The sequence below is a fragment of the Hyperolius riggenbachi genome, chromosome 3 (assembly GCF_040937935.1).
Source record: "Hyperolius riggenbachi isolate aHypRig1 chromosome 3, aHypRig1.pri, whole genome shotgun sequence".
NCBI lineage: Eukaryota > Metazoa > Chordata > Amphibia > Anura > Hyperoliidae > Hyperolius > Hyperolius riggenbachi.
In genome coordinates this window covers 484,032,764-484,060,643 of record NC_090648.1, presented here as the reverse complement: position 1 = coordinate 484,060,643, position 27,880 = coordinate 484,032,764, and the positions used below count along the sequence as shown (strand labels likewise).

The window sequence follows — 27,880 nt, the reverse complement described above, 5'->3', positions numbered from 1 at the left end:
ATCATCGTTTGATAATATCCAGCATGTCCGCTCTGCTTTAGATCAAGAAAGGGATTGATTTTGTGTAGCAATGATGTTAAAATCGATCCCCTTCTTGATCAGAAGCAGATCGTACAAGTTGAAAATGATCAAACAATGGGAAATTTCTTGTTGATCTGATAGGAAAATTGCATCGTGTGTACCAGGCATAGTGGTGCAGGCTAGTGTGGTACATTATTTTCTAGTTGAACTCGATGGACCAATGTCTTTTTTCAATAAAGCGGAATATAACCCTGCATTTCAACTTTGCTCTAAAACATTATTTACAGTATATTATATGCAACCAGCATTTTTTTTTCACTAGACCAGCATTGGAAGGGTTACACAGGGCTTTAAAGTTTCTGGAGATTTCTGCAGACGCATCCGAACTTGAGATAGATACATTTTGTTTACATAAATGTATCTAAGTGTTGAATGTGACTCATCTCTCTCACTGAGAAGGAGTTGGAGGACAGCCAAAGAGTGTGTAACATTTCTAAATAGATACATATAACTAAATAGAATGTAACTATCTGAACTTCTGCATATCTCTCCACGGAACTTAAAACCTCTGTGTTTAACCCTTCCAATGCTGGTCTAGTAAAAAAAAATGCTTTTTGCATATAATATGCTGTAAATAATGTTTTAGAGCAAAGTTGAAATGCAGGGTTATATTCCGCTTTAACTATGTAATTATGTTTAATAAGGCCTGGAACGCACTAGGAGCGCTTTTCTGAGTGCTTTGTGATTTGAAAAGCTCTTGCTAATGTAATGCTATGGGTGTGATCCCACTAGAGTGATGTGATTGTATTAAAATCCTGCATAGCATTGCAAGAGCTTTTTCAAATCAGCTCTGGGTGATAGGGCGAATGGTTGTGTTGTCGATTGTGAGGTGGAAAACTGGGAGGGGTGCAGCAGTGTGGGGTGGAAAGATCGAGAGCTCAGTTTTGTCTAGGTTAAGCTTCAGAAACCTAGCTGACATCCAGGAGGAAATTGTTGAAAGACATGAGGAGACCTTGTCCATGGTGGTGGAGGAGAAATAGGTGGTATTGAGGTAACTCTGAGTGTCGTCAGCATAAAGGTGGTATTTGAAGCCCAGGGAGTAGATATGTTTGCCAATTAAGGAAGTGTATATGGAGAACAGAAGGGGGCCCAGAATAGAGCCCTTGGGGACACCAACTGAGAGAGGGGCAGGGGTTGATGAGGGGCGTTGAAGGAAGTCACAAAGGAGCAATTGGATAAGTAGGAGGAAATCCAGGCCAAGGGAAGGTCATGGATGCCCATGGACTGTAGTGATTGGAGGAAGAGGGGGTGGTCTACAGTATCAAATGCTGAGGAAAGGTCAAGGAGGATCAGGATGGAATAACTGCCTTTGGCTCTGGCAAGGGTAAGGTTGTTGACCACCTTGGCAAGTTTCAGTTGAGTGTGCTGGTCAGAATCCAGACTGTAGGGGGTCAAGTAGGGTATTGGTGTGTAGGTTGTTCCTCAACATTCTCCAGCCTCTGTAAACCAAGCACAAAAAGTGTCTTATCTTGCAGTTGGTTTGCTCGCGGCGGTCCTCCGGCTACTCACCGATCTTGCTGCGTCCCTCGTCCATTTTCTGCATGGCATCCACCTGCTTTATTAGGCTGATCTTGTCCTGTGGGTCTGTCCACACAATTTCCAGCTGAGGAAACGAACTGTACTGTAGGACGGCCACCTGTGTCCCTTCAGTGCCTGTAAGTGATAAAGAATAATCCTTGATCAATACATGACTAGAAAAAAACAAATAACTGAGAAACTAAAATAAACAAATATATAATAAATGAAAACACTAAAATTAAAATTATTAAACTATATATATATATATATATATATATATATATATATATATATATATATATATCTGAATGTATGTGTGGATGTATGTGCGAGGTTACAAACCCAGGAAAAGTAGGCGGAGCATAAAACTGCAAATTACATTTCACCCATTAATTTTAAATGAGAAAATGTAAACTGCAGCCATTCCTAGACTGTTAATCGCAGGGTTTTCAAACTTGGCACACTTGGTCACTGAGTGAATGAGATTAAGATTCAGGAAAGTGGGTGGAGCCTAGAACAGCCAATCAAAATTCACCTACTGATTTTCAAGGGGAATATTTAAACTGCTGCCATTCTTACACTGTTAATGGCAGAGGCTTCAAACTTGTTACAGTCGGTCATTGGGTGACAGGGGTCCAAATTCACTAAAGGGCGGGGCCACAAACAGTCAATTAGATTTCCTTGGTGGATAAACTGCTTCCATTCACACATTTTTTATGCCAGGGACCCGAAAGCTCACAAACTTGATCATTGAGTGACTGTGTGTCAAGGTTACAAAAAGTGGGCGGAGCCAAAAAAAAAATTCACTGGGAAAATATAAACTGCAGCCATTCTTACACTGTTAAAGGCAGGGTTCTCAAACTTGGTCACTTGGTGACTGGGATTAATATTTTGAAGATATGGCATGCTGGATCTTTAGCAAACCCTCATGCCTGAAAAGTCCCTAATCACATTGTTCTCACCTCTCCCCCCACCCACGGGAAGCAGCTCCATCATGCATGCTTGTTGTCCTTCCACTCTCCTTCATGGCAGCAAATGTGTTGCCAGCCTTGATAGCAATGCGTTTGTAGAGAGTCGTGCCCCAATCATAGTTGGGCAACAGAAATTGCAAATGTGTACTTAGCTTAAAGGGAACCTTAACTGAGAGTGGTATGGATGTTTCCTGTTAAACAATACCAGTTGCCTGGCAGTCCAGCTGATCTCTGTGGCTGTAATAGTGGCTGAAACTCACCCTGAAACAAGCATGCAGCTAATCCAGTCTGACTTCAGTCAGAGCACCTGATCTGCATGCTTGTTCAGGGGCTGTGGCTAAAAGTATTAGAGACACAGGATCAGCAGGAGAGTCAGGCAATTGGTATTATTTTAAAAGGAAAAATCCAGATCCTTCTCAGTTTAGGTTCCCTTGAGGCAGGGAACACACTACATGCGTTTCTGCGCGTTTTGCCGCGAACGGCAAAACGCGCACGATTTTAGAGGCTATTGATAATAGCCTAGCTCGGGAAACGCTGCGCCGCATGCGTTTGTGCGCGTTTGCGGTCGCGTTTTTTTCCGCGTTTTGTAGCCGCACAGTTTTCTGCTATTTTCCGCACATTGCATGACACTACATGCCATGCAAACGCAGAAACGAAGAAACGCACGCGGAAAAACGCACGCGTTAGACGCGACCGCAAAACCCGACGGAAACCTGGGAAACGCAGGGGAAAACGGCCCTGCAAGTGTGTTCCCTGCCTTAACGGTACATGTGTAGGACACTGCCAATACTAATGGTGCATGCATACAACACTAATGGCGAGTGTGTACAACACAGATAGTGCATATGTACAACACTTCTTGTGCTTGTGTATGCCACTTAAGCCTGGTACACACTTTTGATTATTATTGGCCAATCACTGACCAGTTTTACCACCTCCATGTAGTATGAGGGTCAACAAGTATCGAACACTATAAGTAGATTGTGTAGGTAAACGTTCATACTATGTACAGTAGAAGTGGTAAAATTGGTCAGTGATTGACCAACCATAATTGATAGTGTGTACCAGGCTTTATGCAGACGGAGAATGCAGCCATGACATTAAAAAAATGTTTACTCCTTGGAAGGAAAGCAATGACAACCTGGCTTGGACAATGTATTAAAAAGCAAAGATGTTGCCTTGTCAACAAAGGTTTATATAGTCAGAGCCATGGTTTTTCCTGTAGAAATGTATGGTTGTGAGAGTTGGACCGTAAGGAAGGCTGAGTGCCGAAAGAATCAATGTCTTTGACTTGTGGTGAGACTTCTGAGAGTTCCTTGGACTTCAAGAAGATCCAATCAGGCTTAAAGAAATTGATCCTGACCAGGGGCATAACTAGAGGGGAGCAGCCCCTGCAATCACAGGGGGACCCAGAGCTGTGGAGGCCCCAACTACCAACCTTCCCTTCCTCTGATACAGGGGACTATACTTCAGATCAGGGGGTTTTGTGGCTACCCTTGTTATGGGTGTGAAGATCATGATGGCCACACTTGTTTTATGAAGCTTTTGAAATGGGCCCCAAGGGGGGCAAGGAAAGTGGTGTGAACAATGTGGGGGTGGGGGGCATCAAAGCTTCACTGGGGGGTCCATGAATTGTAGTTACTCCGCTGATCCTGACTGCTCAATGGAAGGAGCAATGCTGAAGCTGAAACACTTTGGACAAACAATGAGAAGATGGGACTTATTGGAGAAGACCCTGATGCTGGGAAAGATTGAGGACAAAAGGGGAGGGGAAGACAGAGAATGAGATGGCTAGATTGTATCATTGGAAGCAACAAACATGAGCATGGACAAGCTGCGCGAGGCAGTAGAGGATAGCGGGGACTGGCGTGCTGTGGTCTATGGGGTCGCAAAGAGGTGGACAAGACTGAATGGCAACTAAACAACAACAAAAATACTAATGTTGAGTGTGTGCAACACTTATGGTGAGCATGTATGGCGCCAATGGTAATGACTCAACAATAACAAAACAATTTCTGATGTCTTGGTAACTGTCTTACCGATATGAGCCTTATTGATAAAGTTCTTCACAAAGGTTTTCATAAGCTCAAATTCCGATGGCTTGACATTCACACCGCCATCCAATAAGAATATGACATCCATGAGCATCATACATGGTACTACTATGGTAATAAAAAAAGAGAGAGGAAAACATTAAATATATGGATGTGTCTCTTTCAGGCCCGGTTCACATTAGCGGTCGCCGTCCGGAATCGCCGTGCCGGAGTCGGACCGCATGCAGAACGGACGGAACGGACGCACGGCATAGCAATGAAAGCCTATGCGTCCGTTCACATGCGTCCGTTTAGTCCGGACCGGATCCGGACTCCGGCATAAGACCCAACATGCGCTATTTTTTGGTCCGGCTCCTCCGGCAGCCGTATCCGGAGCGAAGCCGGACTGCACCATCCGGCCAATACAAACCAATGAGAACCGGAGAGCGCACAACACACTGGCTAAAAATCCGGATGTTCTACCCCACTTCCTATGCGTATTGAAGCGGCGATTTTGGATGGGGACACATGGGCAAGCATTTTGGAGTGGAGCAGCAGTGATTTTAAACGTGCTGGAGATGTTGGCAGTATGTCGGAGGTGGAGGTGAGTGCTAAACAGCGGAGGGCCTGATTCCACAGGTCCACCTTCTGCTGACCTCCCAGACCCCAACATTTTTATTCCTTTTCTACTATCTTTTGCCAAACGGATCCAGATCGCATCCGAAAGGAACACCTGATGCAAACTGACCGGATCCGGATCGGATCCGGATCAGAACCATACGGTTCCGATCCGGATCCGGTCCGGATCCGGTCAGGTCATCCGGTCCGTTTGGCAGAGAACCGCAAGTGTGACCGGGGCCTAAGCCTTATGACCACATTTATGGGGTCAGTTATCAAAGTAGAGGTTTTAGAGAGGAAAAATGTGTATAATATATCATAGCCAAAAATTAAAAAAAATCCTTAAAACGGAGTTAACAGGAAACGTTTATATATAGTATAAAATATCCCTGTTTAGTCAGCTGTCTGTCTCGTGCTGGATGGGCCTGGAGAGAAGCAGAGAGGCAGCTTGCATTAAGGTGGCCATACATCTCTCAACTTGGCGGCTGACCATGCAATTTGATAATTGAATGAATCGCATGAGAACCAGTGCTGCCAAGAGCATGCCCGATCAACGATGCGACCAATTTTGGGCCCGAAATCGGTCGCATGTATCTATCGGACATGCTGCAAGATGTTAGTCCAGGCATGGGCAAACTCGGCCCTCCAGCTGTTACGGAACTACAAGTCCCACAATGCATTGCAGGAGTCTGACCGCCACAGTCATGACTCATAAAGGCAAATGCATTGTGGGACTTGTAGTTCCGTAACAGCTGGAGGGCCAAGTTTGCCCATGCCTGTGTTAGGCCGTCGTGGCTGATAGGGTGCGCGACGGTAACAGTAAGCAGTATCGGGACAAGCGACTAACGTGACGAAACCCCCGACACTGCCTCTAGTGTATAAATGTACCCCAATTGTGCATTAATACATTACCTGTAATGTGTCACCCACTGCACGACACCCATCCATTTTTGGAACCCCCTGCTCTACCGCTAGCAGTGTACAAGACGCCAGCGTGTGTGACATCACACACGTGCCACGTGTTTACGCCGGCAGCATGAACAGCGCTAATGGAAGAGATAGGGATCCCGAAGACAGATGGGCGCCACACGGTGGCCGATACAGGACAGGTAATGTATAAATGCACACATGGGGGGGGGGGGCACATTAATTTATTCATTTTTTACGAACTCAGCTCAGCCTTGCCCTTGCCAGACCTGATCACGGGCTTCATTGAGACACTCCTTGTGTCTGGCCCTTTAGTTTGCATCATAGTTCGCATGCCAACTATTCTTTATTTAATAAAATGATAAACAGAAAGCCAAACAAAAATATAACGTCAAAAAACAAACAAAACACTCCTAATAGCCGCTCCCTCCCCCACCCCCCTAACTCACATTCTCCTGTCCAGTTGGGTCACTCATAGCCCGACCATCTCTCTCATCCGCCAATCCTACTCAACCATTTAATCCCTACTTACTCCCAATCATACATTCATTCATGTATCAGCCTGCTCGTCACCTCTCTTTCCTCCTGATACTCCCCCCTTCAATAGATCCAACCAGAGAGCTTTTAACTTTTTTTATTTGGCCTTCTTCCTTTAAGGCAGGGGTCAGGAACTGTTTTGGCTGAGAGAGCCATAAATGCCACAAATTTTAAAATGTAATTCCCTGAGAGCCATACAATATGTTTCAAACTGGGACAGTAGGGGTCACATCCCTGTTGCCATGGTGATGGGTATACAGTTGATCTGCTGGGCAGCAGAAGTGTCGTATAAGTCTTCAGCTTCTCTTGGGTTTTAGCAACATCAGCAATTTTCCCGAGAGCCAGACAGGAGAAATACTGAGTAACAGCTTGTACAATTAGCTAGCTGACTTGGGGGTTCATTCACTTTGTAGGACGAGATCCCCGCACTTTGGCCCAATAGGCTGCCTGTCAAGTGACAGACAGCCTTTTGGGCCAATCAAAGTGCGGGGATCTCGTTCTACAAAGTCACTGGACCTGACAGGGTCCAGAGTGGGACAATTGGAGCAGCTGTTAGTTTTGAGGTAGTGCAAGTAAGTTAGTGGTGAATGTTACAGCAGTAGCATGCCTACTTTGAAAATTTTACTTGTGCTGCCACACTAAGCTGCGCTGCTGCAGTGTAGCTTAGTGAATCAACTCCTAACTGTGAGCCAGATGTAGCCATCAAAAGAGCCACATCTGGCTCCCGAGCCATAGGTTCCCTACCCCTGCTTTAAGGGCTCCATCTCTTCCCCATCAATTTCCTCCCAAAAGTGGCACATCCCTGCAAACCGGGCTGGCAAATCAATTGGGTCCTTTTCCTTCCATCTTTTAGCTAATATAGAACGTTCAACCTGGCTGCCAATTTCTCTCAGTTCTCTTATTTGTTTATTCTGTTCTTTTTCTACAACCCCAAGCATAGCTTCAAGTCGTGAGATATGTACATTCTTTTGCAGATATCTAGTCCAGAACCCAGCCATCTCTTGCCAAAACCTGATCACTTGTGGGCAGCTCCATCACATATGGGTCTCATAACCTTCCCCCTGATCACACCTCCAGCACCTATCCTCTCCATCCCTAGTGAATTTAGCCATCCTCGCCGGGGTATGGGGGGCACATTTATACACTAGGGGGGCAGCAGCAGATGCGGCATACTTAGCTGATTCCCAAGGAATTCATGCTGAAATCATTCGGAATCGGTCTGCGGTGTAAGGGCAGCTGAGGGTTGCAAAAACGCTACATTTAAACACTTCTTAAAACACTTTTGCCTAAGGTTTTTTCAAACTCAAGCTTCTAATTTTCAACACATCAATGACGTTTCCGTGAATACGCTTCGGGGGGATATTATTTTACACTTGGGAGGACAGCAGTTGGGGCCTATTGCGTATGCCGGTTGCTGCGACATTGAACACCATTATGACCGCGCACCCCGTCGAGCATTTTCGACTGAGATTTTTCAGTATTCCTGATTCGATTCATTTGACCGATTTTGATCTAAAATCATTTGACTCGTCGATCAGGCAGACATGTTGCAGCACTGTTAAATTTTTTCGAATGGTCGATTGGGCTACAAAATCGCTAGATATATGGCCACCATAAAACACTCTCTCCTAAGGTTTTTTTCAACCTGAAGCATCTAATTTTCAACACATCAATGAAGTTTCCGCGATTTCACGATGTGTGTATGGATGTGCAATTAAGCCAACAATGCTTTGCAATGTGGCTTTTTAAGATCCCTGAAGACTCCAGCGCAAAGTATCGCAATGGTTGAAACTCTCGTTCACGCCCGCCGTGTGCCGTCATGTGACATTGCGTGTTCCCTCAGGTAGGACGATGGATCGGGACACGCTCATTCATGGGGGTCTTTGATCCATCCCCCACTGAATACAGATGTTTAAGTGTACCAGAGACTAGTGCTGCTCAAATCCGGATCTGGGAAAAACCCGGATAGTTGCTAACCGCATATCTCCCAGTAAACTTGAGCTGGCTGGGCGGGGGGGGGGGGGGGAGGGTCAAGCTTACCTGTCTGACGTCTTCTTCGTCCGTCACTGGCGCCTACCACGATGCGGTCCACGTGGTGGTCACATGACTACAAACACTTCCTCCTTCCGGGTTGAGGAAGGAAGTGTTTGTAGTCACGTGATGCGCGTGGAACACATCATGGGAAGTGCCAGGAATGGACGAAGAAGATGTCAGACAGGTAAACTTGACCCACCCCGCACAGATATCCAGGGAGCAACTATCCGGGTTTCTTTCTCCCGGATCCAGGTTTGAGCATCACTACCAGAGACCATTTGGAATAAAAGTTTTATATGTACCTGGGGCTTCTTCCAGCCCCATGCGCATGGATCCCTCCCATGCCGCCGTCCTCAGTCTTCTGTATCACCAGTACCGGGTTCCGTAACTTCCTCCAGTCGCAGCCAGTCTGCGCAAGAGAAGTGCGCCCTCTACGTATCTCTCCAGCAGCAGACTGAGGACGGCGGCGTGGGAGTGATCCGTGCGCATGGGGCTGGAGGGACCTTATTCAATTCTTTTTCTCTCCTGTTTTCTCCTAGGTGAAATTGTCAATAACATGCTTTTCAAGCCACCGGAAAGCAAGCAAATACTCAGGATAATATTGACAGCACTTTTTCACCTACTTTTTGGTACTTTTCCCATTGCAGAGTGCCGAAAAGCTATTTTAAATAGGAGATGAAAAATATCTCCTAGGAGAAAACTCAGGAGAAAAGGTAAATTGAATAAGAGCCCTGATGTTTCTGACTGAAGTGCGACTGAATTAGCCACATGCTTGTTTCAGGGGTGCGAGTCGGACACTACTGCAGTCAAAGAGATCAGCAGGATAGCAACTGGTATTATTTAAAAAGAAGTAATATGGCATGGCATTCACCATATCCCTCTCACTTCAGATGTCCCTTTAAAGTGGACATAAAAACATATTTCCATTTTGTATGGAAACTCTTTTTGTTACAGTAACAGATGTCTTATTAACAAAGGTATGCTTTAGTTAATTGAGCCTACGTTTTTCAATGTGCACCAAAATGTCTACTAATTTCAGTTGCACAACAGAACTCACAGCTATACACGGACAAGTGTAAGGAAGAAACGGATGTGAGGATCATGGAACTCTACCTTGGGGTATTTTAGGCGTTGGCGGCACCTCGATCTGTCTAGAACAGCAGTCTAAGAACAACTCATGGGTTATGTCGATAAGATCAGTGTAAGTAGGAACACGTATTGGCGTCTTCTTGAAGATTTCCAACTCTCTTATGGGCTGACCTACTATTACGGGAGTAACCTCAAAGGACTCATCTATTGTTGTTGTTGTTATTACATCTGTCGGTGGATTTGATTGTATCAGGTAGACTGGATGAGGAACTTGTCGTGAGTGTTCCGTGGATATCTTTTGGTTGATGTACCGTAAGGCTTCTCCCGTGTTGGTAGCGTTCCCACCTGTGTACCTCAGTTCTCTGATCTTATGAATAATATCCTGTTTGCCTTCTCTTCTGTTGAAGGTATATTCCGTTGTTATGGTGTAAGAATACACAATGATGGTGACATAGATGATTTCTTCACTCGAGATAATCTCCCCGACCACCTTCTCTAGGAACTTCGTTGTCTCCATAAAATTGGTTTTACCGACTTTATCAGAATCTTCAACCAGAATTGTAATGACTTTACTAGGAGGCAGGTTTATGGTGGGCATTACTGTCCGTCGTAACGCAGCTGCTGTAGTGGTGGGACTGGTGGTTTTTACTGTTGGTTCGGGTACCAAGTCACACAAATAGTCGATAATCTCTTCTTTGTAGCTAGGAAGGTCTTCAACGTTGGCCACCATAAACGGCTTGTTGTAAGATGATTTACTTTGAATTAGTTTGATGACCTTCATGCTGACATCAGGCCCTATTGCAATCGGGATCACAGTGATTTTTTGTTTTTCCACCGTCTTCATAAAGCGATCCAATGAACTTTCGTTTTCACTAGCCGTCAGTAAGACGATCATTTTTGGAGCGTTCTGCCTCGGAGCATCGCGAAAGCCATACTGAAGAGCGTACTTAAAGGCTTCCGTCATCGAAGCTGTCGGAGTGGCAGAGTACTGCATATTCCTCACTTTGGAAATCATGTCATTGAGTTTAATTCTATCCTTTAGGAGAAATAATTTCCGAGTGGACGTCGAAAAATACTGCACAACAGACACCCGGATCCGTTTTTGAGAGATCCTGATTTTTTCCAGAATGCTTGCTATGAAATCCTTCACGATTTTAAATCCAGACTGAGATAATTTTGTGGAACCGTCTACCAGGAAAACCAAGTCCATGGCTTTCTCACAGGTGTAAGTTCCCGGTACCACTGTGGGCTCCTCCTCCTCCTCTGGTTCTGGAGTTGTGGGCACCAACAAAGCGGGAGTTGGGGTGATTTGCTCTATCTCACAAGGGCTACAATGCAAAGTCTGTTCTTCACAATGGCTAAATAGAGAGAAAATGATAAGAATTAATAGTGTAACATCTGAAAGTAGCTTTGAACCATACAATCAAAAAGAAAATACAATAGTACAAAAATACGACACAAGTGCCCAATAGCAATTTCCACTCACAGGACACAACACTAATTTTTACCAATATTTACTTGAACAATGAATCCTGTTCTAACACAAGCCGTCTCTCTACAGATGCCAAACCGAAGACCCTCCCCCCCCCCATTTGCTCAGTACTAGTGATGATTGTAACGAGCTAATAACGATTACGCTAAATTTTGCATCAATTGTCGCATTTATGCCTATACATAATTACAGTTTGAAAATTCAATTGATTTCGCAGTCATTCGTAATTTCGCGTAAAATTTGGTTTCATTTTCATGTAATGTCATGCCGACTTTAGCAGTTAATAGCAAGGCCCCCATGCATGCTATTGTTACTAAAATTACAAAGAAATGCTACAAAGAAAACGCTGAAAAATATCATTTTGAAAAAAACATTTCCTTGTCATTTAAAAAATGCAAAGGTCTTTTTGAAACATTCTTTTTTTTTTTACTTGTACCCACTGATCTGCTTAAGATGATATGGAGCAATTTGTGTGTCAATAGCATGTATGGGGACTTTGCTATTAACTGCCAAAGTCAGCACAAAATTAAGTGAAATTATGTGTAAAGTACGTGGAAAATTATGCGAAATTATGAAATACTACTATTACATACAAAATTCATTACAATTGTCTCTGAAATTTTGCATTACGAGCTACGATGCGTAAATGTGAATTTCAAAGCGAAATTTCGGCCCACCACTGTTCAGTACGGAGCCGACCGTCTTTGGAAGTACTTGGGGACACAAGTGCTTCTGAAGCCTTCTAAGGACTCCCAAAGGAATATTCGACTAGTTGGTCAAATAACTTGGAAGGCTCTATGGGATTTACAGCCTTCCCTCTATAGGTGACCATCTAACTTTTTCAGGTAGCTTTAGCTTAACTTTAAAGTGAACCTTAAGCCAGGAAAAAAAAATGCGTTTTACTCACCTGGGGCTTCTACCAGCCCCCTGCACCAGTCCTGTGTTCTCTCAGCCACTCACTAATCCTCTGGTCCCCCGCTGCCAGCTAGTTTCATTTTTGCCAACAGGCCCGTTAGGACTGGCCACGCGTAGCTTTTTCCACATTCCCGACTGCAATTGGCGTTATTGCGGGCCACAACGCGTACAAAAATTTTACATATTTTTTACAGTCGGGAATGCGGAAAAAGCTACGCATGGCCAGTCCTGACGGGCCTGTTGGCAAAAACCAAACTAGCTGGCAGCGGGGGACCAGAGGATTAGTGAGTGGCTGCGAGGGCACAGGACTGCTGCAGGGGGCTGGTAGAAGCCTCAGGTGAGTAAAACTAATTATTTTTTTTCTGGCTTAAGTGTCCCTTTAAGGAGATTTAATTAATAGAGTCATATTCCATTGGGCAGCACAGTGGCATAGTGGTTAGCACTTTTGCCTTGCAGTGCTGGGACCCTGGTTAGAATCCCAGCAAGGGCACTATCTGCACAGAGTTTGTATGTTCTCCCTGTGTCTGTGTGGTTTTCCTCCAGGTACTCAGGTTTCCTCCCACATCCCAAAAACATACAGATATGTTAATTGGCTTCCCCCTAAAAAAAATGGTCTTAGACTACAATACATACACTGCACGATACATACATAGACATGTGACTATGGTAGTGACTAGATTGTAAGCTCCTGAGGGACAGTTAAGTGACAAGACAATATACTCTGTAAAGCACTGCCGAAGATATTGGCGCTATATAAATATTGAATAATAATAATAATAATAAACAACTTGTCAGTGCTAAGCCCTGATGACAGTTTTATTATCTGTGGGCATTACTATGGAGGACTGTATCCAGCACATCCTGCATACAGAAACAGTCCTCACTGGCTATAATCCTGTTACTGAAATGTCTTCAGAACCACAGAATGCAGATATATAGCATCAAAATAGTGTGTAAATAAGTCATCAGCTGCAGCTGTGCTGCGTTTCTGCTTCACACAGTTCTAAAGTAGACAGTCAAAATTACAGCCAGAAGGAGCTCATTCTGAATGGTGGGTGTAAGCATCCAAGAATAGGGATAAAGTAAGGGTCCTTCTCTTTAGAACCTTTCTCTGTTGTTGAAAGCTCTCTCACCAGTTCTCATATGATCTGTGTGAAAGCAGTGTGTGTGGGCCGAGCAAAAACGAACAGTAATCATTGCTGTGTGAATAATGACTGGGAGGTGGCACCTATCTACATGGTAAAGTCCTGATATGGTAGCAGACTCGTGAAGCAGGGCTCTGATACACTTACATAAAGCATTTCCTTCGATTGCAGAGAATATTTATTGCTTTATTGTCCCCACACCAGCTGAAGAATAAACACATCTTGTGTATCAGAGCTGACTCCCCCAAGTAAACAGTGACTTCCTGTGGAAAAGGTCTGACAGAACACTATGTTTTTAGTTTGGCTTAAAAAACAAAAGGGGTATTCCGCAGCACTCCTTGTGTTTGTACTTTCATGCGAAGGGCGCATCTGGCGCAGGTGAATCCGTCACACCTCCCTCCATAAGTGTGGGGGTGGAGCTTGGCATTCCCAGAATGCCCTGTTCTGAGCAACCAACTCATTCTGCTTTGTAGGATTCACTGAAGCAAGAAAGACCACCTGGTTCTGTGTTGACTACAGGAGACAGAATGTCTTCTAAATACAGCATCTCCTCATCTCAGGAGAGGTGCTATAGGGGAATTGCCTTAAGGCTTGTAGGTCCCCGTCAGGGCCGAGGCATAGGCTGGAGAGGCTCCAGCCTCAGGGCGCAGTGTAGGAGGGGGCGCACAATTCATTCAGCTGTCATTCCTAATTGTGTATGAAGCAGAAAGAAATAAGAAAAGGGGATACATGGCAGTGACTGCAAGCCAGATAACTAGAGATTAAAGTGTGTTGGGGGGCCTGGGAAGCCTCTTAAGTCTAATAGCAATCAGTGTGTGATGGCTGGGGTGGGAGGGATGGAGGGGCGCATTTTGGTGTCTCAGCCTTGGGTGCTGGAGGACCTTGTCCCGCCTCTGGTCCCCGTATCCACTCTTTGGACTGCTAAATTGGTTTGCCATGGCGTTCGCAGCCTAGGCATGTTTGCCTAGGGGTGCTCAGCACTGTGTGGCTGTACTGCAAGTACGCGATTACGGCCGCGCCCACCCAGTAAGTTGGAGCCACTCATGCATGAGCATCTCTGTACTACTGCGCAGGCACCGCCACGCTTGTGCCAGAACAGGAGCACATCTGTTGGAGGGTCCACGAGAGGCAACGGGGGACTGGAGGACAGTGAGGGAAGCCTCATTAGGATCTGCAGACTTCCCTCTCCTTAGCTAAGCATGTGTTTCTTTTTAAAGACAAAATTTCCGCCTAACAGATGCTGCTTAAAGAGACTCTGTAACAAAATGTTCATCCTTGTTTCTTCTGTCCTATAAGTTCCTATACCTGTTCCAATGTGCCCTGTCTTACTGCAGCCTTTCCTAGTTGCACAGTGGCTGTATTATCTCTGTTATTAGATCTAATCTTCTCTCCTCTGATGGCTCTGTCGGGCTGAAGCAGTCAGGCTGGAATGTGCTGTGCTGCTTGTGATTGGATATAAGCTATACACACCCTCTCCAGGCCCCCTGCATACTCTGTATGACTCACACACTGAGCTACTCTCAGCCTATCACTTGCTATGTCTTTTGTTTGTAAACACTTCTTAAAAATGGCAATTACAAACCAGGATTGCAGCAGGGAGTGGCAGAAACAGCACAGAGGGGCCCAGGAGAACATAATGAATAGAATGGTATGCTTTTTATTGTAAGAATTTTACAGTACAGATTCTCCTTACCATTGTGTAGACAACCGAGGATGTGAAAACAAGTTAAGAATGTAGCAAGGATGGAACAGAGGTGCCAATAACAGGATAAAACTGTTAAAAAACGTTTAAAAGAGGAGGTAGTGGTGGACTTACCTCCCCAGTAAGTAGACACCGAATTGGTTGTTTTAATAGTCAACAATGACATTTATTTATACACTCCACAATGCAACGCGTTTTCGCCGCATCAAACTCGCTTCATGAGGCAATAACGGGAGCAATAACTAGTACTGGTCAGTGTAGTAGCCAATCGCTTCTGCACTGACCAGTACTAGTTATTGCTCCCACTATTGCCTGATGAAGTGGGTTTGTGCCTGCGAAACGCGTTGTATTGCCAGGCAGCTCAGTCTCCTGTTTTAACGGTTTTATCCTGTTATTGGCACCTCTGTTCCATCCTTGAGTCCACCCTCAGTGGAGAGGTTTTACCCCTGGTCTCCTATCTACAGAGAGCGACCTCTTAACCCAAGTGGACGCAGGTCCTAATGCTCCCCACCCACCTATACAGTGGTTGCCTTTGAGGCACTTTGAGACACTTGTGCGTATAACAGAACACATTTTGTCTTTCTCCACAACCAGGTTATACTACATAGATACCGCACTTTATTGGGCTCTCGGGGTCTCTTTTTGTTTTCCTCCTACAAGTTAAGAAAGTTTGTGAAACTTGCTTCACTATTCACAATGTTTTCAAAAGTAGAATTGTCATTTTCAGTAGTATTCAAAAGAAAATTACAAGTACGTAGGCCGAGAATAATGGCAATGACCGTTGAACTGGAGGATGAGATTTTAATTCAGTAGGTCTTGGATTTCCCATTCAAAGAAAGATCTAGTTGATATATTACCACTGCTGACAGCTTCTTGGGTCATCTTGGTTCCGGAAAATCATTTTCCCATGTGGAATATGACGCCCATCGACCACGCACATGCGACAGTCTTTGGGGTCGATACACGACTCTGTCTCCTCATCCAGGATTTTACCTGAGGGGAAAAAATATGTTGGTGAGTGAAAAAGATATATGTGCAATGTAAGTCTATGAAGACTAAGTCTATGGAAACTTTCATACCGACGCGGTACGATGCGATGCAACGGAAGTGGCGTTTTCAGCGCGTCCCCAACGTGGGACAAATCAACATTACCGTGGTGTTGCGTTGCGCATGCACAGAAGCATATTTATACAATACGCTTCCGTGCACTTCTGTATTTCCGAAACAGGAAGTGAGTGCAAGCGAGCGTCACTTCCTGTTTGGCTGTCAGCCAGAAGAGGGTTACTGTGTACTAACACGGTAATCCCGAAGGCTTGTTTTTGGCGGTGCGGCCCGGGGGGTTAAGGCTAAAACCTGTTAGCAAGTCTTAAACAGGCCTCAAGGACATCTGAAGTGCGAGGGATATGGAAGCTGCCATATTTATTTTCTTTTAAACAATACCAGTTGCCGGGCTGTCCTGTTGATGTTTCATGCACCAGAAGTGTCTGAATCTGAGGCCTGAAACTAGCATGTGGCAAATTTAGTCAAACATTTGATCTGCATACTTGTTCAGGGTCTAAGGCTAAAAGTATTAGAGACAAATAATCAGCAGAATAGCCAGGCAACATGTATTGCTTAAAAGGAAATGAAATATGGCAGCCTTCATATCCCTCTCGCTACGGGTGCAATTTAACAGGACTGTGGTGTGAGCAAAACTTGCTGATAATTGGAATGCAGAGGGGAGTCACATGATCGGTAATGCAACCACTAGGAACATTCAGGGTGCAGGGGTGGGACCTTTACTTCAAAAAAGCAGAAGCAGATTGATTAGTCATTTTCAGAACAACTTAGTGGACAGATACTGAACAGGCAGTCCACTTCTTAAAACCACTCGTTACAACATATTATACATACAAAGTTGTCTAAATGTACTATACTGTTTTTTGCTTATAATATATTTTGTTGTTACAGGTTACAGTATTTGTATAAACTGTTGTACGGTACAGTAGTTAGAAAGTAGCAGTAAAAAAAATTAAAAGCACATTAAAAACAAGCAAGAAACATTCCTATATGTATCACAGGACTCCCTGTATATGGACCAATAGTGATACTCAGATGGAATATAAGCCATACTCAAGATTATTTGCATGTTTTTGGTTTGGTTTTTTTTTTTGTTTGGTTTTTTTTCTTTTTAAAAGACTTTTATTGATCCAAATCAATTACAAAATTGTGATAAATTCAGATATCCTGAGACCGGGGCTCCTGTTCATTATTGCTCCAAGAATCCAGCATAGTGGATGGGCTTGTCTGGCGTATATTAAAACAAGCAAGAATTTTGAGACATAAAGACCTTGCAAAGACTTTGATGGCTCAGAATAAAATAGAAGAATCATTAAACCTAAATATAATACTGTTGGTCACCCACAGAGTCCACCTTAAAGGGAACCAGAGACGAGGGGATACTTAAAAATTAAAAAAAAGAGTTTATACATACCTGGGGCTTCCTCCAGCTCCATAAGCCTGAATCGCTCCCACACCGCTATCCTCCGCTGCCTCTATCGCCGGTACCGGGTCCCGTCACTTCCGCCGGACGCGACCAGTTGTACGCATGCCCAGGGGCTCCCTCTGGCTCTGTACGCATGCGCCTGCGCAGTACGGAGGGAGCGCACTGCGCTTGCGTCGACTGGCTTGACTGGCCGAAATTACTGGACCCGGTACCGGCGGACAGAGGCAGCGGAGGATGGCGGCGTGGGAGCGATCCAGGCTTATGGGGCTGGAGGAAGCCCCAGTTATGTATAAATCTATTTATTCTTCATCTCTGGTTCTCTTTAAAACCTTTGGAGACAGAGCCTTCTGTCATGCTGCTCTTACACTTTGGAACTACATGCCTCACCCAATAAGGACATCTCCATCCCTGGAAGCATTTAAAGAGGAGCTGTCAGCCATACTATCTCAGAAAAAAACACATACATAAGTAAATAAATACTTGCTCTACTTACATAACATATGTACAGGTAGTCCTCGGTTTAGGAACGAGATAGGGACTGTCGGCTCGTTCTTAACCTGAATCCGTCTTTAAGTCGGAACTACCTGTTCTGCTGACATTTTTAATGCAGCGGAAGGTAAATAGAAGACATCTCACCTGTTCCATGGCTGTAGAAGGTCCCAGCATGCTGCCTGGAAGCTGCGTCCACTGTCCTCCCGGCGGCTTCACATGCGTCGCATAATGACGCATTAGCAGGCGCCGCCACTAGGGGGCTTCTACTGATTGCGTCATTATGCGACGTATGTGAAGCCGCCGGGAGGACAGTGGACGGAGTGTGAAGACGGGCCGCGCAGCTTCCAGGCAGCACGCTGGGACCTTCTACAGCTTGGAACAGGTGAGATGTCCTTTATCTACCTTCCGCTGAGCCAACTCTGCATTAAAAATGGCAGCAGAACAGGTAGTCCCCAGCGGCGTGACGTCATCACGGCGGGTTGGCGGGCGTTCGTATCGGCGGGTCGTTCGTAAGTCGGGCGTTCGTAAACCCGGGGACTACCTGTATTGCACTGTCCACATTTTGATTTGAGTGATTTTTCTACAGTGAATAAAGAGAAAATTCTTCTTAGCATTTCCCATTTTAAGTGTGCCTATTTTGAAGCCAATTCTGATGTAATTTCCTCCATTACTCTCCTCTGTCTGATTTTCCCACCCTTCATTATAGAAAGTGCATTGTCTCAACTTGAGAAATATTGGCCAATCAGAGAGGAACAGATGTGTGGGAGGGGAAAACAGGAGGGAAAGAGACTTCAGCCAGTGAGGCTGCATTAGTTAAGTCTGAGGGGAAGTAGAGAAGCAAAAAATGACAACCCAGCATGCCCTGCAACTTTCTTTGTGTGTACCAAATAAGAGTCACAGACTAACCAGCAAGCTCATGGTGAACCAGAACTCATTGGAGTGTGTAAGGGGCTACAATGGTCCTAAAAGCCCCCTTACTAAAATGCTATGGAAAACAAAAGTTTGCTTTCTTAGAACAGAAAGGATTTGCGATAATTCAGGTTGGAGTGAGCTCCGAGATGTCTCCCAGTGCATCACTGCTGAATATATGCAAATTAACCATTGTTGCCCTTAGAAGCTAAACACACCTCCAATCCGCTGGAATGCAATGATGTGTCAGCTTGTTAATTTGTACAGAGCCATAATAATCCAACATGCATGCATACAGACTGTTTCGGAAAAGGCTGTATGCAGATAGGATTAGTGTGGCTCTGTACAAATTAACAAGCTGACACATCATTGCATTCCAGCGGTTCTGGTCTCGTTCGAGCGGCCTTTCCATGTCAGTTCACGGAGGGTGTCTCCGTGAACAGTCTGCGAGCCGCCGATCGCGGCTCGCAGGCTAAATGTAAACACGCGGGGAAGAAATCCCAACTGTTTACATCATACAGCGCTGCTGTGAAGGAGATCGGCCTCTGATTGGCTGGGGATCGCCGGCATCTGATAGGCTGAAGCCTATCAGAGGCGACGCAGGACGCATCGCCATCCTGTGCCGCCCAGGGGACGGAGGGGAGGGAGGTAAGCACAAGGGGGCCCAATATCGCTGCGGAGGGGGGCTTTGAGGAGCCCCCCCGCTACACGCAGCAACCCGCGGCGATCAGACCCTAGCTGCAGGACATTCCCCTAGTGGGGAAAAAAGGGGGGAAGTCTGGTCGCCCTGGCTATTATACGATCTGTGCTGTGGGCTGGATAGCCCACGCAGCACAGATCTGACCAGCATAGCCTGGTCCTTAAAGAGAACCAGAGATGAAGCAACCTCATGTATTTTACCTTATAAATCAGTGGGAACATGACAGTAAACACCTAATCTGCTCTTTGTTACATTGTTCTCTGTTTAATTTGCCTGTTATCACCTCTAAGATAAGAATCCCGACTAAGCAGTCGGTCTGGCTTTGCTACAGAATAATTATAGCTGAGACTGTGTTCTCTTTGGTGTCTTCAAGTCCAAGCCTGCCCCCTGCTGGCTTTGCTCAGGAATCATTATAGCTGAGTCATTATAGCAAAGCCAGACTCAATGCTCAGTCCGGGATTCTTATCTTAGCTAGATAACAGACACTTTTAGCAGTGAGGATGGAACAGAGAACAGGGTAAATGTTTTCTCTAATGTTCCCACTGATTTCTATGGTAAAATACACAAGGGTGCTTCGTCTCTGGTTCACTTTAAGTAGTTAAGCCTCGGGGAGCAACAGTTGAAATGGGGGGAGACAACTTGGGGGGCTCTACAGGCTCTGGGCCCATGGGGCAATTGCTCCCTTTTCCTCTAAGGTAGTGCCGGCCCTGACATCTCAAGCTCACTCCAACCTGAATTATCTCAAATTATTTCTGTTTCAGGAAAGCAAACTTTTGTTTTTCTTAACATCTTAGTAAGGGGGCTTTTAGGACCATTGTAGTCCCTTACGCACTCCAATGAGTTCTGGGTCACCATGAGCTTGCTGGTTAGTCTGTACCTCTCGGATTCACAAGCCCTACTCCATAGAGCCAAATTAATCCATGCCATGCACTGATGAGGATCAAACAATCCGAAACAGTCTGTATGCATGTTGGATTATTATGGCTCTGTACAAATTAACACATCCTTGCATTCCAGCGGTTCTGGAGGTGTGTTTAGCTTCTAAGGGCAACAATGGCTAATTTGCATATATTCAGAAGTGATGCATTGTGGGAGAAATCTCGAGCTCACTCCAACCTGAATTATCGCAAATTCTTTCTGTTCTAATGCTGGGCACACACGGATGGATTGCTTCTTATCAATCGAGCCGCTGATGGCTCGATTGATAATTTCCAACGTGTCCGATACCCCACCGGCGCATAATTGCATCCGTGTATGCCCAGCATAAAAAAAGCAAACTTTTGTTTTCCAAATAAGAGTCAAGTAAACTGGGGAATGATCATTGATCAACAAGAAAAGTAATAGAGATTTTAACTTTTGGATTGCCTGGTTAGCATCCTTATTACTTGTTTACCAGATAAAAATAAAGAATTGATTTTTGATTTTATGCCCGACAGTTATTCTTTAAAGCCAATGGGTACCGGATTAAAAAAGAAAAAGTCAGATACTCACCTAAGGAGAGGGAAGGCTCGGTCCTAATGAGCCTTCCCTCTCCTCTCCCGGTGCCCTCGGTGCTGCGCTGGCTCCCCCGTTCGTGGCTCCCGAAGGCTTCCGAAAGCTCCCGAAGGCATGCGGAAGTGGCAGTATTTGACCGAACTGGTGGAATACTGCCACGGGGGATCCTGCGCGGGACCGGGCACCGGGAGAGGAGAGGGAAGGCTCATTAGGACCGAGCCTTCCCTCTCCTTAGGTGAGTATCTGACTTTTTCTTTTTTAATCCGGTAAACATTCACTTTAAGTCCTAACTGAAAAGCCACATGTTTAGTCTGGCATGGCATTTATAAACACCTATTTCTTCTGTAACACAGCTCAGCCTGCAACCCTGTATTAATCTGAGCCATATCTATGCACTTTGAGACCTATAGGAGAAAAGCACTTTGCAAATGTTATTGTATCTTATTGTACTTTCAGGTCAATTTAGTGGTAAAAAATACCAAGATTTTACTACAGCTTACAGGGAGGATTGGGTTAGGCATTAGGTGGGGGGTTGGGGTCAGTTAGGCACTAACAGGGGATTGGGGTTAGGTTAGGTAGGGAGATTCAGTTTAGGCACTAAAGTGGGAGGACGGTGGTTAGAGTTAGATAGCAGGTGGAGTTTGGTTTAGGCACTAACATGGGGGTTAGAGTTAGGAATTAAGTGGGGGGAGGTCGGTTTAAATAGTAACAGAAGGGGTTCAAGTGAGAATGGGTGCCAGAGACTGCATAGTAAAATATTGGTAAGCTAAATTACCGGTATTTTACTAGTAGCAGCACCCCTGGCGCCCAAATCCAGCAGTTCCGCTGCAATACGAACGTTAACCAATCCAGTCTGACTCACACGGTGTTAAATTCGGGCACTCTGTGTACTGAGCTGCCAGAATTTATTTTTAGTTTTGAGCCTGTAGTCAAAGCAAGCTATGCAGGCAGGGCTTGTGGTACTGTTTGGCTTGCATCATCCTGCCTGCAGGCTGTGAGGGGGCGGGGCATAGACACAGATCTCAGGGAACATTGCAGCCTGGCACTATGGCAGTCTGTAAAACAGGAAGTACTGGTGAAGGAAGTCTAGATCAGATATTTTACTTTTTCTTTCTCAATTGTGGCATTTCTACACACATAAAAACACCGGAGCAGGGAAACGTTTGGACCTGGCCTTGAGCCTCGAAAACAATCTTTCGCAATAAGCGATAGAACTCAGGGGATCCCTTTACTGAATGCACCGCGGGGTTTGTTTGTTTTTTCTCTAAATGGAGCGGTATGTGGTTGCCATAAATGTGCTCACTTAAAATATGAAAATGGATAAATGTGCAAGTTCTCCCGTTCACATTATTAAAAAAAAAAAAAAGTTTAAATAGTAAAAATATGCGTAGAAAAAAAAAAAAAGGAAAAAGTTAGATAAGCAGTAAAAGCATTCCTTCCCCACCCTATAAAACGTTATTTGCAAATACTTATAGATGTTGGGATTGGTGTTTAGAAGTCTCGGCCAGATTTAATTTATCCGTTCTATTAAACAACCATCTGTTCGGCTGTTACAAATTATATCATACGGTTTCCTTCATGCCGTCGCTGATAATGGGCCCGCTTTCCGAGCGTGCGGCTTCCGCGGCATTCCCAATGTTACAGATTCTTATCTCAGATGTTCCGCCGCATGACAACGAACGGGGAAGTCATCGGCAAGCTGCATCGAAAGGCCGACTCCGACGAGGAAAAACCTAATCGCGATCGGAATGATAAGTGGCTAGAAGCAACGCGCCGAACAGAATTCCTGATTCTCGGGCCAAATACGCTTGGCAAACCGTGCTACAGCTCACTCCCTCTCCTCTCTGGGTGCAGCCAGTGGGTGGGTCAGTGAAATGGGATCATGTGGTACACAATAGATGCCAATAAAAATGCTTTGGGGGAGGTATGGTGAGGAGCAGGGAGAAGGATGATGGACTTTTGGGCTTTTTAGGTTTTGGGGGGAGATAGAATAGAATTATGCACTAGGCAAGCGGTGTTGGGCATAAAGTGTACCAGAGATGGATTAAACTGAAGATTTGATACTTACTCGGGGCTTCCTCTAGCCCCATGAGCACATGTGAGTCCCACGCCGTCCTCCCACAGTCTGATGTTCAGCCGTGCGCATGCACGGGAGGTCCCACACATGCACGGGAGGTCCCACACATGCACGGGAGGTCCCACACATGCGCAGTAGATCCAGACTGACACGACTGAGCCAGTTACCGGGGCTGATTGCGGTTGCACAGCACGTGCTTATGGGGCTAGAGGAAACTCTGGGTAAGTATCAAATCTTTAGATTAATCAGTCTCTGGTTTTCCTTTAAAGGACCACTGAAGCATGAGGGATAAATATGGAGGCTGCCATATCTATTTATATTCTTTTCAACAATACCAGTTGCCATGTTGCCCTGCTGATCTGTTTGGCTGCAGTAGTGTCTGAATCACACCAGAAACAAGCATGCAGGTAATCTTGTCAGAACTGATAATGATGTCAGAATCATCTGATCTGCTGCATGCTTGTTCAGGGGCTATGGCTAAAAGTATTAGAGGCAGAGGATCAGGAAGACAACCAGGCAACTAGCATTGCTTAAAAGGAAATAAATATTGCAGCCTCCATATCCCTCTCGCTTCAGTTGTCCTTGGGGGTCGTGTAAAGCAGAGCGGGATCATCCACCAGGCAACCTAGGCAGGTGCTTGGGGCCTAGTTGGTGTCAAGGGGCCTACCTGCCGCCTTCTTTGACCTCTCTCCACTTCAGCTTACCAAAAGAACTCCAAGGGGGCCCCAAAATCTACTACCTTGCCTAGGGCCTCATTACACCTTAATCCCTCTGTGGTGTAAAGGGAGGGTAAAATTGTAACATGCATTGTGAAGATCATGAAGACAAAAAGGGGACAAACAACGGGAGCGCAATATGGTGCAGTTATGCAGTATGTTGTATTAAAGGGAACCAGAGACGAAGCACCCTCATGTATTTTACCATATATATCAGTGGGGACATTAGAGAAAACACCTACCCTGCTCTCTGTTTCATTCTGCACAGCACAGCTTGCTTCTAATCAGCCCTGATAACATCCCTGACTGAGCATTCAGTCTGGCTTTGCTATAATGACTCAGCTATAATGATTCCTGAGCAGAGCCACAAGGGGGCAGGCTTGGACTTGAAAAGACATCATAGAACACAGACTCAGCTATAAATATCCTGAGCAAAGCCAGACTGAATGCTCAGTCGGGGATTTTATCAGGGCTGATTAGAAGCAAGCTGTGCAGTGCAGAATGAAACAGAGATCAGGGTAGGTGTTTCCCTTTAAGCTCCCAAAGAGCAGAAATATAATATAATTAGGTATGAAAAGTAATATTGAAATGAAGTTAATCAGGAACAACTTACTTTGAGTGATTATTTTGCTTGTAAATGTGCTGAAAAGTTATTTTTATCAATTAGGTGATAAATAAGTCATTTTGGAGAAGTTTTGTGAATAAAGCCCATTTTGTCTGCTTCCATGAAAGCAGGAAGTAGACACACTGGAGATTTATTGCATGATTTCTATCAGCTGTAACAAAGAAATGTTTTTTCTTTAAAGGTTATTATGCTGTTGCTTATCTTTTAGAGCAGAGAGGAAGTTCTGCGTTCAGGTCCGCTTCAGGCTGGGTGCAATCATAACAGAGCATGAAAGGTCGTGTTTCCTGTCATGTGCGGGTTTTTTTTGTGTGCGTTTTTTTGCTGAGTTTTTACTGCATTTTTAGTGCATTGGCGTGAGCGTTTTTTTTTCAGCAGATGAGTTTTTCAAGCGTTTGAGTGTTTTTATGCGTTTGCATTTCGTATATACAAAACGCATATGCATTTTTCATACTTTTATACGTTTTTCAATTGCATTTTATGCTAGTCACTAGGAAGACAACAGGAAGCGGAAATACATCACAAAACATAAATAAATAAAAAAAAAACAGCGTTTTTAAAAACGCACGCATACAAAACACAGATGCTTTTTTTTTTATATGCCTTTTCCCTGCGGCCCTTAGACTTCCATTAGCGGCAAAAACACTGCGTTTTACGGAACGCTTGCACTTCTGCTAAGTGTGCACCTAGCCTTAAAGTCTCTGCAACTTGGTGGTGCCCAAGACTGAGGAAATATCAGTGTCTGGGTGGAGAGCCTCTTTAACCTCCAAGCCATGCCACACTCGTGAGACGATACAGGCAGAACAGAAATGAACCACTTACCGGGTGGGCAGTGCGCCTGGCAGCCTTCCACGCACCTCAGGGGGCAGTTGGTGGGCTCTGGGTGCTGACAGGTAGCGGGGCAGGCCGGGGCACAGCTGTTGTAGCGCCATTCGCACACGTATTCCAGATCCTTCTGATTCTGCTCTTCACAACTCTGAGCTGCAGACGAGGAGCAAAACGTTTTATCTTCCCAAATAGTCTTTATTTGCTTCACAGGTTTCTTTCAACAATAACATCGCTAATAAATCAATTATCAACAATCAACAAAACTGAACGCAAAGGGGGCAAACATCATCGTATGGAAACTGTTAAATAAATATGAACTTAAAATTGAGCTCTGGACAAAACCTTTTGGTGATTGGAAATGCAAGCGAGCAGCAGGGTGTGGCTCTTGCAAACAAGATGGGCAGGAAAAACCAACCACATGGGTTGCGGAGGAGGAAGAAGAGTGCAGAGAAAGTGGCGGACATCAGACAGGTAAAGTATTTTACCTTGGGAGGGGGTAACACCAGGGGAAAGGGGTAACACCTACATTTTGGTGGGGCGGCCAGGGATTTCCATTGCATTAATCGTTTACCGCAACAAGCCATTACCGCAACACACCCGATCCAGCATGTCGACCCGAGTTTTCCTAGCATGTCCAATGGATGCATGAGACCAATTTCAGCCCGACATTGGTCAAATTGGTGATCGGGCATGCTATTGGCAGCACCGACTTTTATCAGATTCTATTATAATTATTGAATCTAATGGTCGTTCAACCGCCAAGTCTACTGAAGTATGGTCACCTTTACTCTTTTGTTGCTGAATAACAAAATCTAGCACATGTATGTTTTTCATTATATACAGGAACACTGCCTGTTGCCCACAGATAGGCTTATTGCTAGTGATGTAGCGATCATAAAATTTTTGGTTCGCGAAAGCAAATTCACTGTGGGTTCCATAGACTTTAATGGCAGGCAAACAGCCTCCGACTTTAGCGGTTAATAGCAAAGCCCCCTTACGTACAAAAACGTTTCAGGGTATGTGGAGGAGGACAGTGGGTACAAGAGGAAAGAGGTACAGTCCTGGGGCTCTGAAGGTGGGGAAGAGTCCATTGTCCATGGATTGCACAAGGGCTCTTGGGGTGAGGGGAGCTTGGCCGACCTTCTCTCCCAGAACCCCCCCCCCCCATACCATGCGGGCTGGTATAACTCAGGGTGCAAAGCCCCACACGGTTAGGGCTCCACATTCTGGCTGTCCCAGCCTGCATGGGGGACAAGGGGTTAAAGAGGCTTGGGAGGGGGGACCCCACATCATATTTTGTATATTTCCCACACTCTGAACATTAAAAAAAACAAAAACATTTATATACATGTTAATACATTATCATTTTACCACAGTAACTTTGTTACAATTTCCCGCTAACGTTTACATCGATCTCCTCAAAAAGTAGAAAGCTTCTTGTAATGGTGCTCTGCTATTAACTGCAAAAGTCGGTGGCCCTGGAAACATTTCCCACACTGAGAAAGAAAACTTTAACCACTTCCGGGTTTTGGGTGGTTTGGAGCCCACAGCACAGATCAGATAGCAGGCAGGGCGATCAGACTTCCCCCCTTTTTTCCCCACTAGGGGGATGTCCTGCTGGGGAGGTCTGATCGCCGCCGCGCTGCTGTGCCTAGCGGGGAGGGGGGGCTCCTCAAAGCCCCCCTCCGCAGCGCTATTCCTCCCTCTACCTCCTTCCCTCCCTCCCCTCTTCATTATGGGCTGCGCAGGACGGAAATGCATCCTGCGCCGCCTCAGATAGGCTTCATCCTATCAGATGCTGGCGATCCCCGGCCAATCAGAGGCTGGGGATCGCCGATCTCCTTTCCGGCGCTTCTGCGCAGATGTTCCCCGCGTGTTTACATTTACCCAGCGAGCCGCGATCGGAGGCTCGCAGGGTGTTCACGGAGACGCCCTCCGTGAACTGACATGGAACGGTCCATGGAAACCGCTTCAGTGTTCAGGGGCGTACTTATGCGTACGCGGAATCCTGAAGTGGTTAAAATAGATTTTATCAAAAACTATAAGGTCTTTTTGAAAAAAAGTTTTCCTCTTGTTCCCACTGTCCTCCTTCACATACCCTGAAAAGGTGGTGTTTCTAGCACATAAGAGGGCTCTGCTATTAACCACTAAAGTTGGCGGCTATTGATTTTAATGTAAAATGCGAACTCAAATTTTAAAAAAAATGTGCGTTAAATGGGAACGGCAAACAGCCCAAGTTTGCGGGGAACGGTTTGCCCGCAAAATGTTTGTGCCATCTCTACTTATTGCCTGAGGTTGTTCCATAGGCTCTCCTTCAGTAGACTCTTTGTAAACCAAGAGCTGTGCAGAAAAGATAAGTGCAGCCCTGGTGTGACTGGAGGTAACTTTATGAAGAATACCACCCACTGCCACTCAGCAGGGTGACTGGATATGAGTGTCTGCCTGCCATACATGCCAGCTGAGTGGCAGTCAGGGAAAGGGGTTGAGGGCAAGAA

At 45.3% G+C, this 27,880-nt stretch overlaps 1 protein-coding gene across 1 annotated transcript in view; it reads right to left on the bottom strand.

The window, feature by feature from the left end:
• Nucleotides 1-27,880, bottom strand: part of VWF (von Willebrand factor) — a 297,479-nt gene that overhangs the window by 94,829 nt on the left and 174,770 nt on the right. The window contains 5 exon segments of the mRNA XM_068278128.1: nt 1,591-1,734; nt 4,610-4,732; nt 9,833-11,166; nt 15,920-16,055; nt 25,380-25,538. Coding sequence (XP_068134229.1) covers nt 1,591-1,734; nt 4,610-4,732; nt 9,833-11,166; nt 15,920-16,055; nt 25,380-25,538 — 1,896 coding nt within the window.